The sequence below is a fragment of the Oryzias melastigma genome, linkage group LG22 (genome assembly GCF_002922805.2).
Source record: "Oryzias melastigma strain HK-1 linkage group LG22, ASM292280v2, whole genome shotgun sequence".
In the NCBI taxonomy this organism is placed as follows: Eukaryota; Metazoa; Chordata; class Actinopteri; order Beloniformes; family Adrianichthyidae; genus Oryzias; species Oryzias melastigma.
Genome location: NC_050533.1, coordinates 1,687,412 through 1,706,406, shown reverse-complemented (window position 1 = coordinate 1,706,406; position 18,995 = coordinate 1,687,412). Strand labels below are relative to the sequence as shown.

At 42.6% G+C, this 18,995-nt stretch overlaps 2 protein-coding genes across 4 annotated transcripts in view; one reads left to right on the top strand and one right to left on the bottom strand.

The window, feature by feature from the left end:
- Window positions 1-10,587, bottom strand: part of zfyve26 (zinc finger, FYVE domain containing 26) — a 29,044-nt gene extending 18,457 nt beyond the window's left edge. For 2 of the 3 annotated variants that reach the window (XM_024274324.2, XM_024274339.2), the window contains exons 1-17: window positions 10,449-10,587; window positions 9,456-9,734; window positions 9,303-9,378; window positions 9,135-9,221; window positions 8,726-8,857; window positions 8,272-8,608; window positions 5,741-5,865; window positions 5,500-5,664; window positions 5,321-5,409; window positions 3,699-3,844; window positions 3,443-3,628; window positions 2,876-3,373; window positions 2,643-2,801; window positions 1,150-1,280; window positions 836-1,079; window positions 267-530; window positions 89-196 (exon numbers count right to left, since the gene is read on the bottom strand). In XM_024274324.2, the coding sequence (XP_024130092.1) occupies window positions 89-196; window positions 267-530; window positions 836-1,079; window positions 1,150-1,280; window positions 2,643-2,801; window positions 2,876-3,373; window positions 3,443-3,628; window positions 3,699-3,844; window positions 5,321-5,409; window positions 5,500-5,664; window positions 5,741-5,865; window positions 8,272-8,608; window positions 8,726-8,857; window positions 9,135-9,221; window positions 9,303-9,378; window positions 9,456-9,646 (2,938 nt within the window). In that variant the 5' untranslated portion in view covers window positions 9,647-9,734; window positions 10,449-10,587. The remainder of the gene's footprint in view (window positions 1-88; window positions 197-266; window positions 531-835; window positions 1,080-1,149; window positions 1,281-2,642; window positions 2,802-2,875; window positions 3,374-3,442; window positions 3,629-3,698; window positions 3,845-5,320; window positions 5,410-5,499; window positions 5,665-5,740; window positions 5,866-8,271; window positions 8,609-8,725; window positions 8,858-9,134; window positions 9,222-9,302; window positions 9,379-9,455; window positions 9,735-10,448) is intronic. The other variant, XM_024274330.2, reaches the window with a different exon arrangement.
- Window positions 10,588-12,121: 1,534 nt separating this feature from the next.
- On the top strand, window positions 12,122-17,905 carry si:ch211-10a23.2 (uncharacterized protein LOC567812 homolog). Its single transcript, XM_024274351.2, has 4 exons — window positions 12,122-12,322; window positions 12,439-12,524; window positions 14,954-15,140; window positions 17,217-17,905. The coding sequence occupies exons 1-4, from the start codon at window positions 12,296-12,298 to the stop codon at window positions 17,358-17,360; spliced, it is 444 nt and encodes a 147-aa protein (XP_024130119.1). The 5' UTR covers window positions 12,122-12,295; the 3' UTR covers window positions 17,361-17,905.
- The last annotated feature ends 1,090 nt before the right edge of the window (window positions 17,906-18,995 follow it).

The window sequence follows — 18,995 nt, the reverse complement described above, 5'->3', positions numbered from 1 at the left end:
TGGAAAAAAAAAAAAGTTGAAAATACAAAACAGCAGCTTGTTAATAATAAATAGATTTATATATTTTTAAAAAATCCAAATCCTTCACCTGCTTTAGCAGAACTCTTGTGGTTCAGGATCTTGCTGATGTTCTGCAGAACCACCGGGAACCCGCAGACTCCATCAGGACGCGGCGCTTTCGGGTCCACTCTCATCCCTGAGTGAGAAACTTTGTGAGTCGACGTTTCAAACATCCTAACGAAGGAAGTGACGCTCGGCTTCCTCGCCTCGGGCCTCCAGGCTGGCGTTGAGCCGGCGCTCCGCCGTGTCCAGCAGCTGCCGCGACGTCTTCCACAGCTGACAGTGGCAGCAGGCCAGGTCGAAGGCGGCCATGGCGGCGGGGCTGAGCTCCTCCAGCAGCGCGTACACCGGTCCGGGCGGGTCCGGGGGGCAGCCGTCCAGCCAGTAGCCCTCCTCCAGGGAGGGCAGGGGGTGGGCGGGGGTGCTGAGGAGGCGCTCGGCGATGTCCGAGATGGAGTAGAACGCTACTCCTGCAGGAAAAACAGCCAAGAAGTTTCCTTTAGGTCTGGATAAAAACGTTTTAAATATCTGGAAGAGAAAAAACATCCAAACTTCTCCTCACAAAAGGAAATCTAACCTGATTTAAAATATTTATACCAAGAAAAAAAAGGGAGAATTTGAAACCAGATTGGAAAAGTGACGCCATCCAGATGATGCTTCTTTAATCGGGTCAGATCCGCCCTGGACCTCCTCTGAATTTCCTACATTTTTTCTCAAAAGTCAGCGATCTTCACGTCACGTCCCGAGAGGAGAACGCGATGCCGAGGCGTCGCACCTGCAGCGGCGGCGCTCCCGATGGCCTGCAGCGTGGACCGGCCGCTGCTCCCCAGCCGGCTCCGCCCACCGCCGGTCCCAGCAGCCGAGCCCAAACCCTCGGACGAGGACGACGAGGACGACATGGACTGGCTCTCCATCTTCTGCTCCACCCGTCCCAGCTCCACCAGCACCTCCTTGTAGCTCTCCATGAAGGCCAGCTCGCCGCAGCAGGCGGCGGCGCCCAGACCCAGCACCGCCGACACCTGCGGAGCCACAGAGGAACTCTGGTTCTGGGAGCAGGAACCGGAAAGTTCAGCAGCGGCGGTTACGGACCTCACGTGCTTCCATGAAGTTTCCTCGGCGGATGCAGGAGATCAGCAGCGACTCCGGGGGGGCCAGCATGGCGGGAACCAGCCAGTTGTGAGGACCCCCGCAGGGGCAAAGCTCCGCCCCCCCAGCACCATCTGACAACCAGCAAACACACACAACGCCAGCGGTTTGTCAACATCTCAGACTTGAACATTTTCAGTTTCATCGTTTTAGTTCGACCAGAATCGACAGATTATTATTATTAATAAAATTAATACTTTTTAAAGTTGAATATTATTATTGACTAACGGACTTTTTACGTCCAGCTGGAGCAGCAGAAGTCCTGGACTGAAGGACCGGATAGTTTTCCTAAAAATGATATCCAAAGGAAGTTCTGACATGACAAAGGAATCTACGGCTTGGAGGTTATTTTGTGCCAAAGTGTGAAATTTGGGGATTTTCATGTCATTTCCAGGAAAACTTTTGTCAGCATGAAACGTCCCACGTCAGCAGGTTAAAACTACGGTCACAGACACAGAAATGCTGCCGCACGGCGACCTAAATACCAACTTTTCAGCAAAATCACCAGAGATCGTGCAGCAGAAGACCGGACATTTTTCTTACCGAAATATTGTTTAAAACAAAAATAAAAATACAAAAGATGAATCGTTGGCTCAGCTGAATTAAATAAAACGACAAACGTATTAGAAATGTGGTGAACAAAAACCTCTGTTGCTAAGGAAATTCAAAAATGTACTTTTACTGATTCTTCTAAAAATTACACAGAACTGTTCGTCACATCCAGACGACCATAAAATAAAACGGTTGCTATGGAGATAAACCAACTAAAAAGCTCCCATTTTGGAGAAAAAAAACGTGTTTTTTTACATGTATTTGATACATTCAGCTCTGAACAGGAAGGTGGGGGTTGGGGGTAGCAATTGTTCAGCCAATGAGAACATCGCAGGAGGGGGAACGAGGGCGGGGGAGGGTGGTGCCTGGAGCTTTTGCTATTTATTATTGTTAAGTCACAGTTTTATTTCTGTAATTATTGTTTTAATGAATGAAATGTTGCATCAGTGATAACGTCAATAAGTAAATCTTATTTGGGACAAAACGTATTTTAATAAGTATAAGAATTTGAACAGAAGCTCTTTTTGTGTTTTTGTTCATCAAACATTTTATTTTTTTATTTTTATTGTTTGTTGCTTCGTTTCACACTGAAAAATTCTGCCGCCTCTATGGATCTGAATAGATTTAATCTGGAAAACAACTGTAGAAAAAGGGATTTTAGCTTAAAAACTGAAGAGAAAAACGATTAAATTAATTTTTTTTATGTCTTTCATCTCCAAACATTTACATCAGCAGAAACCTCACTGGTAAAATCTTTCCTCAGAACTTAGTTTTTCAGGATTCTGAAGGAAACTTTCCTGGATTATTAAATGAGTTTTGGACCTGGAGTCACACAGGTTCACTTTGCAGGTGAGACAGCTTTCCTGGAGGAGGAGTCAGCTCACCTGAGGCGCCCAGCTCCCCGCCGGGCTGTTCCGTGGAGGTCTGCCGCTCGGCGGCGAGCCGCGACACTTTCCTCCTCCTCCTCTGGCTGGAGCTCCGGCTGCGTTCCAGAGGAGGAGCAGCAGAATCCAGTCCGGACATCGGAGTGGCGTTTCCTGAACCTGCGAAGGTCATGAAGGTCAAAGCAGGACGACGAAGCAGGAGGACGTTTTCGTTTGTTTTTCCTGCAGCTCACCATCAGCCACGCCCTGGTTGCTGGTGACGATCTGCAGCCTCCACTGAGCCTCGGCGGTGCGTTTGGACAACCTCTGGCGGCGGGACTCGAACGTCTCAGGAGTCACCGAGCAGCCCAGACTCGCCGCCTCCGCCTCCTGAGGCCCCTCCCCCACCCCATTTATGCCGTCCAAGGCCTTCTTCAGCAGCTTCAGGAAGCCCTCCATGGCCGTCACGTCCACCAGGAAGCCCCTGCAGCCCTGGACGAAGTGTCCCAGCTCCAGGTGACCGCGGTGAGCCGCCGCAAGCGGAAGCTTCTGGTTCTCGCAGCAGCCGACTTCCGTCTGACCCATCTCACTTCCTGTGGTTGATGAGCTGTCTGAGATGGACTGGAAGTCCCAGGAGGAGAGGAAGAGCAGGGAGAAGATGTTCTCCAGGAGCTCCAGGCGGAACATGGCGGGAACCGCCTCCAGGTAGAGCTGACACTCCGACAGGTAGAGCTGAAACAGCAAACGGCAACCTGGAGGACAGAGGGAGGTGAAGCAACCGCTGGACGCTATCAACCAATCAGAAGAGGAGGACTTCTCACCTTCGGAGGACGTCGTGTTCCGGTCCATTCCTGCGTCTGGAAGCAGCTGATGCAGCACGGACACACACTCGCCGCAGGAGGCGTGTCGGTGTGCGCTCACACACACCGCGTACACGGCGTACTTCATGGCGCAGAAGCCTTGGAACAGACGGACGTTCCTGTGCGCGGCCGGCCTCAGCTCCCCTGCTGGAAAAACGTACATCGATGGAAAAAGCAGCGACTCTTTCAGCAGAGATGGGAGGAGCCGACTGCTGACCTGCTCCGGACGGCGGTTGTTGCAGCAGCTCTAATATCCGCCGTTCCTCGAAGTGGGTGAGCGGAGTCAGAGAGTGGAGGATGTAAAGAGCCGAGTGGCTGTCCAGAGTGTGGAGCTGCGACAGCAGCGCCTCTGTGGACACGCCCCTGGACAGAAACGAACGCCGTCACGCTGGCATTAGAGCATGTGACAGAGTCAAGGCCCGGGGGCCGGATCCGGCCCTCCAGATCATTTTATTGTTATTAATGACCCGATGTTATCTTGAGCTCATTTCTAACTTGTATAACTTTGAAGTTTGGCTATTTTTTTCAGCTGCATGCTAGCTGTTTTGGCTAATTTAGGCTTTTTTCAGTTCCATCCATCCATCTTCTTGACCGCTTTTGTCCCTTTCGGGGTCGCGGGGTGCCGGAGCCTATCCCGGCTGCTGATGGGCGAAGGCGGGGTTCACCTGGACAGGTCGCCAGTCTGTCTCAGGGCCTCAACCACACACACATCCACTCTCACATCCACACCTAGGGGCAATTTAGAGTCACCAATGAACCTATGAAGCATGTTTTTGGACGGTGGGAGGAAGCCGGAGTCCCCGGTGAAAACCCACGCATGCACGGGGAGAACATGCAAACTCCACACAGAAAGGTCCCAGCCGGGAGTCGAACCGGGGCCTTCTCGCTGTGAGGCAAGAGCGCTAACCACTGTGCCACCGTGCAGCCCGCTTTTTTCAGTTTTTAAGCAATTTTGGAGTTAAAGGGGACATTCCTGAAAATTCTACTTTTTAAGGTTTAAATGCATTTTACTGTTCATTCCTCACTATAAGAACCCCAAAATGTTATTTTGACCCATTTAAGAGTAATCCTTAAAAACCTGCATTGTCTGCAGCAGCCCCTCCCATACCCACGAAAACGAGCGGTTGGAAACGTGCCGACGTAAGATCGATGCCAACCGCTCCCTCCAGAGTTTGTGCTGCAAGCTCCGCCCCCAGACTATAGCAACACTCAATTTCTCCACAGAGTCAGTGATGATTAACAACACAAACATTCATTTTAGATCCAGAAAACCGCGTATCTTCCAGCTCAAACAGGTGTTTGTTACTTTAGAGGCGGGGCTCCTTTAAGACCCCCCCACCCCCGTCCGGCTCAGAAGCTGCATGCGTGTGTTGTGAAGCGGTGTAGTGATGGCCACCTAAAGGCAGATATATGGTATGTGCATCCATCTTTGAAGAAGTTTGGATTGTTTTCGTGGGAGAAATGCAGACACACGGCTTTCTCTCCACACGTAGCAGAAGGCGGAGCTTCAGGAATCGAGTCGTTTTACTTCAGAGTAGGAAAAAACTCACGAAATATAACTAATATTTCATAAATAATGTGTTCCTTAGGGTTCCAAAGGTAATATATGAATCTAGTTCACTCTGAAAGGCTTAAGAAAATCCTGGTAGGGCTCCTTTAAAGTAATATTTCAGCTACATGCTAGCTGTTTTGGCTAACCCTGAGTGTCAGAGTGTTCTTTAAATGTTTATCCTGTTCAGCTCGTGACCCAATGTGTGTTTTGGATTTTGTCCCCCTGTGCGATTGAGTTTGACCCCCCTGCATTAAAGGGTTAAAATGGTGTCTGGGTTCGGCGCTTACGGGTTGTTGTTTTTACACCACTCGAGGACGGCGAGCTGAGACGACAGCAGGTCCGCAAACTCCTGCAGCACCGAGTCGCTGGCTGCAGCCTGAGAGGTCAGGAGAGAGGAAGACGTGAGGATGCGTCTGCGAGGCCCGCGTCTGCGAGGCCTGCGTCTGCGCAGCGCTGCGGCCCTCACCTGTTCCCCGTGCAGGATCCTGAGCAGCGTCCGGGCCGAGTCCAGGCTGCGGCTCTGAGTCCATCCCAGCAGCAGCAGGAGGCGCGACAGCGGCTGGAACTCCAGCTGCAGCAGAGCCTGAAGCTCGGAGAACTCCTGGTGTTTGATCAGGTCCAGCGCCGTGACCTTCAGAACCGCAGCTCGTTACTGAACCGCGCCGCATGCTCGAGTCCGCTCACGCGATTGGCTGAAGGTGACTCACCAACACCTGCTCCAGGAAGTGCTTCCCGCTGCTGAGGCACTCGAAGAAGATGGTTTTCCAGGCGGAAGGACGGTCGTGGTGACGGCAGAGACTGAGAGAGAGCTTCTCCGCTTCAGGGAGGTCAGCTGGAAGGAAACACTCCACAGGTTAGAAACAGCAGAAATGTAGAGAAGGTTTAGAAGAACCGGATCAGGAATGAGAGCTGCAGAGAACTTTGGTTTACTTTTTTTTTTCATCATTTATTTTTTTGTTTATTTATTTTTAGGTAGTAATTTTTTTATCTGGTTGTTTATTTTGTCATTTTCTGTTATTTCGATATTTATTTTGTAAATTTTATTTTTTGTCACTTATTTCAATAGTTATTTTTATTTCATTGTTTATTTTGTTAGTTTTTTAAATTCATTAGTTATTGTCAGTTTTTTGCTTTATTTTTCTCGTTAGCTATTTGTTATTTTCTCATTTGTTAAGTTAATTTATGTTTCGTTAGTTCGTTTCCTTATTTTGTAATTTTCTTTTAAGTTAGTTAATTTTTTTGTGTCGTTAGTTCTTTAATTTTGTTGTTGGAAAAGTCTCGACGTTTTTCGGTCGCTGGCAGGAGGAGATTTTCGCCCAGAGGGGCAGAAAGAACGAAGAACGGTGAAACGATCTGCTCCTTCATCCAGAACGGCTGCAGCTGCTGGTTTAAATCAAACCTCATGAAGGAAACTCTCATCCACCTGAACGTAAAGTGGATCCAAAGACGGTAAAAGCAGAACTAAAGAGGAGGAAGGAGAACAGAGCTGCCCCCCCACCCCCCCATGATGCCTCTCTGATCGCTTTTATGGTTCTGCATGATGTCCCGACAACATGATTCTTGAACAGAAGCTCCAAAAGCAGAAGTGTGACTGAGAGGAGGAAACGGCGTGCCAACGTTCCTCCAGCAGAAGTCGCTCCTCAGAGCGTGAAGCTTCAAGACCGAATTCATCTCGTTACCAACACGAGAAAAGAGGAAGAGATGAAGAGGAACCTGCGGTCAAACCTTTAGAACATGAAGGGTTTGATCCTCAAACGTCTTCCACATTCAGCTCATCCAAAGTCAAAAAGAGAGAGAGGCGGGGCTTCGGTTCTGAAGCCCCTCCCACTGATCAAGGTGATGATGACCATCAGGCTTCCTCTTCAGATGGTTCTGGTCGGAGTTTCCAACTAACAGTCTGAGATTAGCAGCAAAAGGTTTTACTTCCAGAACCTCCTGTTGAGGAGACTTTAAAGATCTGAACATTTTATGGAAAATATAAATCAAGTTTACTCGGATTTGGCGAGGGGGAGGAGTCTGTGATTTCAAAGGGCAGGTTTGAGCTGCTAACCTTTAGAGGTCTCTGAACGCAGCGTTTTCAGTGACGCCGGAATGACCCCGACCGCCATTCGTATCGTTTTTATTCCAAATATAACCTGAAGGTTTCGAATGTTTGGTTTTAGACAAACATAACGAGTTTTGACACGTAGTTGACCAAGTTTTATAACTTTAAATGTCTGAAAATGTGTGACTGAAGTAGTTCAGCCAAAAGGAACCAAAGAATTCAAAGAAACGTTATTTCATCGCCACCATCAATATCGGCGAGCGAGTGACGAGGAATTCTTCTGTGTGTTTGTGTTCAAATGTGAACCAGCTGAACAGAGTCGTAAATAAACCATAAATGCGACAGACGTACTGAAGCTCCGTTAGGTGTCGCATTACTAGGTGGGGGAGAGGTGAACTGCAGACACAGTCGCTCACAGTAACCATTTGGAGGATTAAAATGAAGGGATTTTTGTGCCACCATTTTGCAACAAAAGCCACAATTTTGACTTTTGAAATCAAAATGTCCTAAATTACAAACAAAATCTAAAGTCTTAAGAATAAAACTTCATAATAAAATATGAAATATTTACTTTTGCATTTGAAACACGCATGTTTTCAGATAAGTTGTTGAAAGATGCAGAAATGTTTATTCATTTATAATTGGAGATGTTGTATAAATGCGGTTTGTAGCTGTTTTAACTCTCCAGGGTTCTCACCGTTTGAGTCTAAAGTTCACACTGAACCGCATCAACTGTAGATTTGAGAATAAAGATAAATTCTTGCATTTCTGTCCACAGAGTTTCTGACATGAAGAGAAAAGACGACAGAAAATTTCAGCTCAAAACATCCAAATCTGGGGTTTAAACATTTTATGAATTGTTATTTTTTTAATGTTGTTTTATGGTCGTGGGACTTTTTATTGTATCTATACACTTTTGATCTAAAACAAAAAACAGTTTGTCCTCAATTTGTGTTAAAAAAAGACCAAATGTAGAAATTTGAAATTATTGTGAAATTATTGTGTAATATGATGAAAAAAGCTGGAATTGCACCATATATAAATATATAAATTAAGTGTTGCCACAAAAACTGTTTTGAATCCTTAGAGATAATTTTAAAGATTCTTTAAATCCTTGGTTTAAAAAGCATCACAGAGGTAAATGTCTTTCATTCCACACGGCGGTCTAAGCCCCGCCTCCTTCCCGCCTCCTACCTCGCGTCGGAGGTGAGCTCCTCAGCAGGAGGTCCCTCTGCAGCCTCACGGCCGTGCTGCAGTACATGGAGACCAGGCTGTGGCACCGCGGCCGGATCAGGCAGCTGAGGATCCTCTCCTCCTTCAGAGGCCCCGCCCTGGCGGCCCACAGGGCTTCACAAAGCGCCTCCAGCTGCCCGCCGCCGCCACCGCCGGACTTCCACGGCATCAGAGCCAGCACGGCGTAGATGTCCTCCGCCCACTCCTCTACCTCCACCTTCTCAGGCCTTTCCAGCTTCCTCATCAGGTGTTGGATGAATACGTGCTGCAGCGTGATGCCTTCAGGGCCCGTCCGATCCTGCAGGAAACCATATCATGTTTCCTTTTAAAAAACTTCACAGAAAAAAAAATCTGTTAGAGCGTTTTTCTGTTCATAACTGCTGAAACAAAGAGAGTGTTTGCTCTTTCACTGGACCTGTAGGAACTCTGCTAACGTCTGAGCGAGCCTCGGCTTCTTCTTCTGCAGCAGCGTCCGCAGACACGACTCCGCAGACGCCGCCGTACCGCCGCCACAGGACGGCGAGGAGGAGAAAGTCCGATGTAGATCCTGCAGAAACACAAAAACGGATCATTAGAGTCTGATTTATTGACTTAGTATAAATGCACAGACATGGAATTTAACTTCTGTGACTTCTACTCTCATGTAAAAAGCATAAATAGGCGTAAAAATAGGAAAAAAGAAAGTTATGTACAGCGTCTAAACTGGTTTAAAATGAGTGGTTTCACACTTCCTGACAGGTCAAGAGATCATCAGAGCGACAGAAGCTGAATTTTCTACAGAAAAATGTTTTCTTTAGAGGAGGGGAGCAGTAACACATAAAGACCTGGAGGAGGGTCTCCGGTATCCCCTCCAAGCTCAGCTTCTCCAGCAGCAGCAGGAACTCCAGCTCTCGTCTGGTCTGTGGAGGAATCTGGAAGGAAAAAAAAAAAATCTAATTTTTTAGGCTTCTCCACTCCTTTTTTGTCTTATAGACCAATGTTTTTAAATCAACCTTCTCTTCTGTCCATTTTTCCAACACCTGCAGCCAAAACCAGGCCAGCCTGTGAGGACTGCCGACAGACTCCCATCTGAGAAACAAGTCAGAACATGTAAATCCAAACAGACAAACGTCTGCTGCCGTATGTCTTCACGTCTCCTGGATCACCTCAGACTGTGAGGATGGCAGATGACGGCTTTGATTATGTCCTTCAGCCTCTCCGAAAGGCCTCCCGAGGAGCTGAGCAGCTGCGGGACGCAGGCGCTCGCCAGCTCCCACTCCCCGCGCTGCAGCGCCCCCTGGAAGTACTGGAACAGGTCCTGGAGGGACGTCTCCGCCTCGCAGCCGAAGGGATGCATGACTGCAGCTGAGGCTCTCCGCCGCTCTACAGTCTCTGCTGAAGAGGTCCTTCGGTCGACGTGGAGCCGGGGAGCGCCGAGGCTTCACCTGAGACCAGGGGTTTCAGGAAAACGTAAAACGAGGGAATTTATTCATTCCAGAGGTGGACATTTAAGATTATTCTTTATTTTTTCAGGAAAATAGACATGTTTTCTATGTAAGAATTCTTTTCTTTTTTTTATAATATTGCATACTTTTGTGAAAAACATAAAAAGTTATTGATGGAAAATCAATTAACATTTTATGAATGTTGAATTTTGGCAGATATTCGGGCCTGTTTTAAGTATTCTTCATCATCACTTTATTGTAACTCAAAGTTCTTATTGTTCAAAACTAAGAAATCCTTTAAGAAAAGAAGATGTCACTGTCATTAAAGCAGAGGATTTCAGCTGCCGAAAATCGATCCAAACTGTCGAAATCTCAGTTCTTCCTGTTAATTCGAATAAACAAGCTTAAACTAATCGATTGTACTGTTTACTTTTGTTTATATTTTGCGAAGAAGCGGGAAAGGCCCTCTATGTAATAAATCACAAACTTTAGATACATTCATTTATCTGTGGCGTGTCTCCAGCATAAATCCAAACTTTGATTAAATTTCGAATCAATGTTTTCTTCCTCTGTGGACATCAAACATGTAGTAATTAGCGCCTCTTTACTCTAACGTTTTGTGTTTAAACTCTCGCGATAATTTCCCTGAAAGCCCCCGTAAGTTCAGTATCAAGTCTTTAGAACTAAACCTTTAATAAACATAAAGTTACTTACTCATTTTTTGCGATGTTTTTCTATAAATCGGCGAACATTTTCGCTGAGCGACCACTCGCTCTGAAGCGGTTTAGCTAGCCTTCCAACTCGAGTCACGTGACAACGTCAGCTGATTGACCGCCTCTGGTTGGTCAAAGGTTGACATGAGGTGGGCGTTCCCCTTTTTTGATGGTGCATTCACGTACGGTTGGAACTTTAACAACTAGACGATAGAAATATTTTTAAATAACGATTTTTGAACTGCTAAAACACATAATTTATGTACATTTTGAATGGTGCCGCATTTTTAAAGAAAGGAGGTTTGTTACATGAGCAGAAAAGTGGTAAATTGGGGTTTCACCCATGAAAAAATCTTCTCTCCCAATGCCAGACTTTTATTTTGAAATTGATACGATTTTTTTTAATTCAAACAAAATCTCAGTACAATATTTAGTACAATACTCGAGACATTCCAGAAAATAAATAAAAAATAATACAACTATATCAGACTAATCAGAAAAATATAAAACAGATATAGTCAATAAAATTTTAAAAAGTGTGGATTCTGCTAAATCAGAAGTAATATATTTAAAAAGTTTTAATAGTTTTATTGTTTTTGTTAATTTTCTATTACACATTTTTTTAAAATTTTTCTATTGAACCTAGCTATAATATAAGATCTGTTTTTGATTGGATTTGTCAGTTTAACAAACAGGAGTCTGAACATATAAATTGATTGCTAATATTTTATTACAGACGTCTACTTTTATAGGACATTCTTGGGAAAACATTTACAATAAATAGCCAATAGGGAGTGAGAGAAATTAAAGCCCCAGAAAATCTCACTCTCCTGCCCCAATTTTATTATTAAATATATATAGATAAATATATATATATATACATATACACACAAAGACACACGTTCTACCACTCATTTGGTTACATTTACATCTTAATTCCCAACAAACCCAAATACATCTCCACACAAATGATTATAGATGTTTCAATATTTGTCACAGTTTATACTTTTATTTGAATATATATATAGAGAGAAAGAGCTAATCATATGATGTATTTATTCTTAACTCCTATGTTTGGATGTTGTTTAAGTGTAAACTGCTTTTTTTCACATATGGATTCAAAAAACTGTATTTGATTTGTTTGTGTCTTATCATAAATTCCCTTTTCCATTTAAAAGCTTTAATTTTTCTCTCTTTGAATGAATACATTTTGCATTTGTCTTTGTAACACTTTTTTTAGCCTAAAGAACACAAAGAACCATAAACACACAGATGTGGGTTCAGACTGAAATCATCCAGACTCTGTGGTTGTTCAGCGATGTTTACTTCCCCCCTCCCAAACTCTGGAGGAAGCTTCTGTCAGATCTGGGGGGGTTAGAGGCTGTCCTCTTGGAGGTTTTTGTGTCGGAGTAAGGAGATATAGTGAACCTAATGTTCTATAGTGGCACGCCTCTCTAACACCCCACAAAAAAGGTTATTTAAAGGAATCAGAAGAACCATCCACCCTGCTGAAAATCCAAACCCCGACACTGAAATGAGATTTCAGTCGCAGGGTGGAGTCAGTGAACGCATCTGCTGCATTCGGTGCTCTCAATAAAAAAAGCTGACGCTGCAACAGCAGAAGGGCAAACAGAGAGCATGTGAGGTGAGAGTGAAGGAGCCGGATCTTCAAACAGGGACTGAAACACCCCCCCTCCCTCCTCCCCTCTGTTTCCCTCCATCACCAAGCTGGGAGCCAGTCTCCATGGCAACCTGCTACAGGAGGGGTTTGCCGGTTGGAGCCGGAGACAATCAGTCTTCAGTCAGCAGCACGGTCTGAACAGCCACACCGCATCACGCCCGAGTGGAATGGAAGAACAGGACAAGAAAGAAAATGTAGGTTTGTTCGCTTCACTGAAACGGTGCTTTGATCCTGGGAACGGATCACGGCGGATCAATCTGGCCTCGGTTCCCGCCGCCTGTGGGCTCATCTGCTGTCTATTGTTACCCAGGAGGAGTACACGGGAGAGATAAAGGGAGGTCTGAGGCCTTCCATGAAGCTGGTCATCATGGGAATCGTGAACAAGAAGCCGAAGAGGTGAGAGCTCCACACAGCAGAACCCCCCCGCTGCAGCCTTCCTGGGGAAGCAGAGGTCCCAGCAGATGTTCTCGGCTGAGCAGCTGTGATCGTCCGCCTGAACGCTCCTCTTCATCAGGATCAGTTTGTAAATCGAGTGTGGAAGAACCGCAAATCCCATGAAATCCTAACAGCCTCAGTGGAAAATGATTCACTGGATAACATCGGCTTCAAGATGGGAATCTGCAGAATTCCCAGACAGTCTGAGGGTTTCCCAGGCCGGAGGAGACTCGGATTCTACTCCTCCTTCACTTTGTCTCTCATTTGTTTCAATCAAAATGACAGAAACCTGCTGGAAAACCTCATTATTCCACGTTATTGGAGCTGATTCTGCATGAACTCAATGCTAAAACTTTCAGTTTAATGTTCAAACGTGAAGCTTTAGTTTCCTCGGATTATCAGTCAAACTTCAAAATAAAATTCTTAAACTTAAGATCTGATCTACAAAATAATTTGAAGAGAAAATCACAAATGAACATTTGAAAATTCGTGTGTTTATTTAAAGTTTGGGACTAAAGTTATAATTTTTGATGCTGCATTTGTTAAAAAATAGTTCTTTCAAATGTTAAATCACATTAATCTGGACAAAAAAAACTGAAACTGAAACAATAACAAATTAAAATTAAAATTTACAGATAGCGATCAGTTAACACCAAGAAATTCAAGTTTGGATTGTATAGAATTTAGCTTGATTTGTTGTATTTTATATTTTTTACTGATTGACTTTTATATATTTTAAACACATTGGAGCTTCATAATTTCTGGTTTTAACCAAAGTGTAACATCAAAATAAAGAGATTACTTTTGCAAAAACGCATTCCTTGTAATTAAGATTCCAAAAATCCCAAAACTTAAAATGTGAAATGAAACAAATGAGTTTAGTTCAGATTATTGAGAGTCAAAACCAAGAGATGATGTTTTGTCCTGAATAAAGTCATCTTTACTTCATTTGCAGTTTTAAAATTAGTAAACTACCATTTTTATCTGTAAATACAACTGTTGCGTTTGTCACTTTAAAACAGATTCATAGTTTGCAAAAATCTTTTCCTTTCTTAAAAAAAATATCTGTTATCAGAACAAATTTCAAGTGTGACAGACAAAAGTTATGAGATTTGTTAGATCACATTAATCTGGACAAAAACACTTAAAATGATAAAAAAAAATTCTGATGGGTTCAGTTAAAACTAAAAAAAAGCCATTTCAAATTAATACTTTTAAATCTATATTAGGAACACTTAAGACTGCTTCTTTAAATAGTTCAAGTTTTAACTAATTTAATGTCATTGAATCAGCTTCGTGAATCTGTTCTTAACGTTTAACATTTTGTTGTTCTGGAAAAAAGGTTTTAAATTTCAATGGACTCTCTGGTTAAATAAAGATTAAATTAAAATAATAATAATAAAATAAACAAATAGAAAAGTCAAAATAAGAAAAACTGAAAGCTTATTTTTGCAAAAATGTATTATTTAAAATAAATAAACTAAAAAAAAAATAAGAAAAAAAAATCATCAAAATAAAAGATTTCCTGAATAATCTCACATAAAAAAGATCAGAAAAAATAAACTTTAAATTAATTAACAATTTAAATCAACTAATTTAGAAGTTAAAAGTTCATATTTTAATTTCTGTCTTTCTAACATCTTTAGTTAAAACAAAATAAACGTTAATATTTAAGTTTGAAAATGAGCAAAAAGACAAACATGTTTGAGTTTCCAGGTTTAACGAGTCAGACGGACCCATAAACAGTCTTTTATTTAAGGAGCTTGGGTAATATGTGGTGAACTTGGCAGAGGTCAGGCATGGCGAGGAGTTTGTCAGAGGTCGAGGAAGATCGGTGGTCAAAGACCGGCTGAGGTCGAGGCAGGATTACACAGGAACAGGACTGGAGGGGGTAACACTCAGAATTGGAGGAATAAACCAGAACAAGACTTCACACCTGAGCACAGTCTGAAGCTTCCTTATAAATGTTTGTGGTGATTGAAGGAGGAACAGCTGGTGAGCTCTGGGAACAGCAGGCAGAGACTTATGGGAAATGGAGTGAAGATGAGGCTCAGGAGAGTGTCTGAACTCAGGTGATGGCTCCCTCTGGTGGTCTGAGGGGGAAACAGGAATGACACATGAACATGTCTCTGAAGCAACGCACTTTAGAACCAGTTTGGCAGAATTATTGAGAATTTAGAGATTACAAATAATGCAAAACTCTTTTTTCATCCATGGTGAAGCTGTGTTTACCCTTCAAATCATGATGAATTTCCCAAGTGACCCAAGTAAAAGTGTATATATTGTATAATATTAGAGTACCTATTAGAGTTCCTGCAGGTCTGAGTTTTATTTTGAAAGAGCCAGAATGGATCTCCTCTCATTTCTACTTCCTGCTGTTTGTGCTGCAGCATCGAGGTGACTCTGTCCAGCAAACCGGAGCAGCAGCAGGAGGAGGAGGAGGCCGACGTAGGTCTGCAGCTGAAGGTCAACTTCACGGAAAAGGCCGTCCAGCGCAACGCCCGCATGGGGGGGAAGTGGGGTCCAGCCGAGAACACGCTCTCCTTCTTCCCCTTTGCTCCTGGAGAGGCGTTCAAGGTGATGAAACCACTGTCCCCTCAGACATCAACTACAAACATAATACATAGAAATACTACGTAACTGTAAGTATTTTAGTTATTTGGATTTGCCAAATCCTGACGGATGAAATTAGATGATTGGATCATCTGGAGGGTTTCCATGGTGATCATGGATGAGGAGGAAACTTCACATACAAGAAGAGAGATGGTCTGAACAGAACGAGACGATCAGACCCAAAGACAAAGAAATAACTTCAATAGAAGAATGAAAGGATTTATTGGAGGTGAAATGTATATCAAAAAGTTTGTCCCAGAGAATCCCAGAGAGGTCAAAGGGTAAAATGAGAAGCCATCAGCCAGAGACGGGGTTTGTGTCCTGGATAAACTGAAACAGGAATACGGCAAACACAAACTAAAAAATAAAAGGAGTGAGTAAAAGAAAAATCTTTTTTTTTTTTTTTTTTTGTAAAAAATCATTTTTACATTTAAAACATATAATAGTTGTTTACATAAAACCAAAGAATTAAGGACAAAAGTATCAAGGAACCAAAACAAAGTCGTGATTGGCCGCACACAGACTCATCTTCTAATATCCAAGATATTCAGTTTGTACTTTATTTTTTTATTGTGTCACATTCTAGCTAATTCTTTCTATTTTCCTTCATGTTATTCAACAATTTCACCTCGCAGACAGTAAAGGACAGATTGAAGGTTCTCACATAAGGTCACTGGACGTCATTTGTCTTTATTTTATATTTTTCTTCCCTTGAAACGTCTTTGTATTTTTTATTAATTCTATAAACTGCATTGTATTGTGTATTTATATATATATTATATACATAACTACTAAATTAGTAACAGTAGATTTTTTATTCTAGTGTGTTGATAATATCCCATTTTATAATTTGTTCTTATCATGGAGGTGTTTACCCAAAGAACAGCACAATATAATATAATATAGTATAATATAATATAATATAATATAATATAATATAATATAATATAATATAATATAATATAATATAATATAATATAATATAATATAATGCAACATAACGTAGCCTAGCCTAACTTAGCATAAAATAATGTAATGTAACGTAACGAAACATTATGTAGTATAACGTAACGTAGTGTAGCGTAACATATTGTAGCGTATCATAATGCAACGCAACATAGTGTAACATATTGTAACATAACGTAACGTAATGTAGCGTGAAGTACTACATTACGTTACAATTAGGGCCGCCATGATTAGTCAACTAATCGACGACTAATCGACTGTTTAAACAGTCTACAATCAGAGTGTGGTAAAGATGAAAGTATAATGTATATACTGTAAAGTTTAATGGCATTCTGCTTTTTGGACTATTTTGGCATTAATTCATGTTTTTACGGCTATCTTGGGGTTCAGCTAATATTTCAGCTACATGCTAGCTATGGCTAATTTAGGATTCTTCAGTATTTTAGGATAATTTTGAGTTTAGCTAATATTTAAGCTTTATGCTAGCTGTTTTGGCTACTTTAAGCTTTTTTCAGTTTTTCGGGCTAATTTGGCATGTAGCTAATATTTTATCTGGCTATCAGCTTCAGCGTTTTCAGCTATTAGCTGCAGTGATTTCAGCTACCAATTTCAGCATCTTCAGCGGCCAAATTCAGCTTACAGCATTCACACTAGCATTATCACAGGTAATGCTATATATCTAGTTTTTAGTTAGTTTAAAGCTAACGATGGTTAAGATGTGTGCTTTACATCCAGTTTGTGCATGACCTGATTAGTCGACTATCAAAATAATCGTTTGTGGCAGCTCTAGTTACAATACATTACTATCCATTACGCTACGTTACTTCATGCTACGTTACGTTTTGTTACATTACCTTATGTTACATTAGATGCTACGTTAGGCTAGGCTACATTTTGTAAGATTATTGTATCTATTTCTCTTGGTCCTGTTTATGCAGTGTGAAGAAATTCGTGTAAAATCTTCTAACTTTTAGCTCTGGTGGATCACAAAATCTCTTCATTTGATCTGTGGTCCTAAGATTCTGTAGAACCAGACCCAAACCTCCCTCCCTTCTCCCTCCTCCATCCTCATAGATGGAGATCGTCTGCGAGCACCAGCAGTTCCGTATCCTGGTGGACGGCCAGCCTCTCTGCGGCTTCACCCACCGCCTCTCCCAGCTGGCCTCGCTCACCTCCTTACGGGTTTTTGGGGACCTTCAGCTCACCAAGGTGGCCTAACGGCAGCCGGAGGGGAAGGACATGTGGTTGTGGGTTCTGATGGATCCTTCAGAGTCAAAGAAAGTTACACTTCCATCATCATCGTCATCGCGCGTTCAGACAAAGTGCCTTCATGAGGAAGAATGTAACAGTTGATCCAACAAGGAATGAGATCTGGATCAACTGATGTAAAAACTGTAATCCAAAATCTGTCAAAACGTAACTATACGGTAAATTTAGTGATTTGGGAAAAATCCGTTCCAGACATTCTGTCTTTAAATTGTCTGGAGAAGACTTTGGAAAGCACTTCTTCAGAATCCTCCTGTTTCTGAGGTCAGAGGTCGTCACTTTGTGTCCAGCAGGCGTGACCGTCATGAAAGACGCCGGCGCCGTTTATTTTTCAAAAGTAACTTTCGATTCAATTTCTCTGTTTTCATTCTCTGTAGCTCATCTCATCATTTTCTTCCAGCACTTTTTTGTAAAAATCTATTTTGCTGTAAATCCATTGTTTGTGTTTTTGGTGCTTAAATACAGAAGAAAGACAAAATGAAGGAGTTTGAGCTCTGCTGTTTTTAGGTTTAGAGTTTCCCGCTGTTAGAGGTGTTTGGACACCTGCGATGAACCTCAGAGGATGAAGATCTCCATCATCCATTTCTGCATCTTTGTTGATGTGGTGAGCAGCTTTGATGACCACATCACCAGAACCTCCAGCATCCTCTCGTTTTCTCCTCTTTGGTCCTCCAGCATCATCAGCTGCAGCTCACAGGACACTTGAAGAAAAAGAGTTTCCATTTACTGCCATATTTGTTTCCAGAGCAAACGTAAATGTATGCTTATTTTATAAAATAACTTATAATTTATGAGTAAAAACATTATCTAACTCACATCTGAATGAGATTTCTCTCACACACTTTGTATTTCAGAGTAGAAACTAGCTACTTACTGCTTGATTCCTTCCGAACTGCCCTGCAGTGGGTCAGTCTCCTAAAAAAACATTTACTCACATAAATCATCTTTCTACAGCATTTTACTTTTTCATAATGTTGATATATAGTTCTACTACTCATTAATGTTTAGATTTTATTGTTACTGTTAGTTTGACTGTTTTGAGAAAGACTGATTACTATCAGTCCATGGATAACAGATGAAAATCAGAATCAGAATAGATAATATAATTTACTGTTATTGTACAGAAAACAACAAAAATGAGCAGCAGCTCCCAAAACATGCAAGAAAAAGACATAAGAGACAGCAAGCAGTGAAATCTGTAAAACCCAAAGAAATAAATGAGTTCATGTCTGTCCACATGTAGGACTGAGACAGACTGTGGGTACAAGATGTTTGTGATCCCGTTTGTTTTTGTTCTGGAAAACAGATTGTGATTGTTTTCTACCTGATGCTCTGACTGAGCCGAAGGAAAGTTCCAATCGGTCCCATCTGAAGCTCCAGTGGGTCCCGGCTGAAGCTCCTGTGGGTCCTGGCTGAAGCTCCGGTCGGCAGTAGCGGTTTTAGGCACGGGCAATACGGGCAGCTGCTCGGGGCGCCGATTCAAAGGGGGCGGCATCTCATCGCTGGGAGGAAAAAATAATCTGCGTAATCTGTTATGTTTTGAATGGCCTGAAATCAGCGAATTAGCGCCCTCTGCTGGTGCAGGCG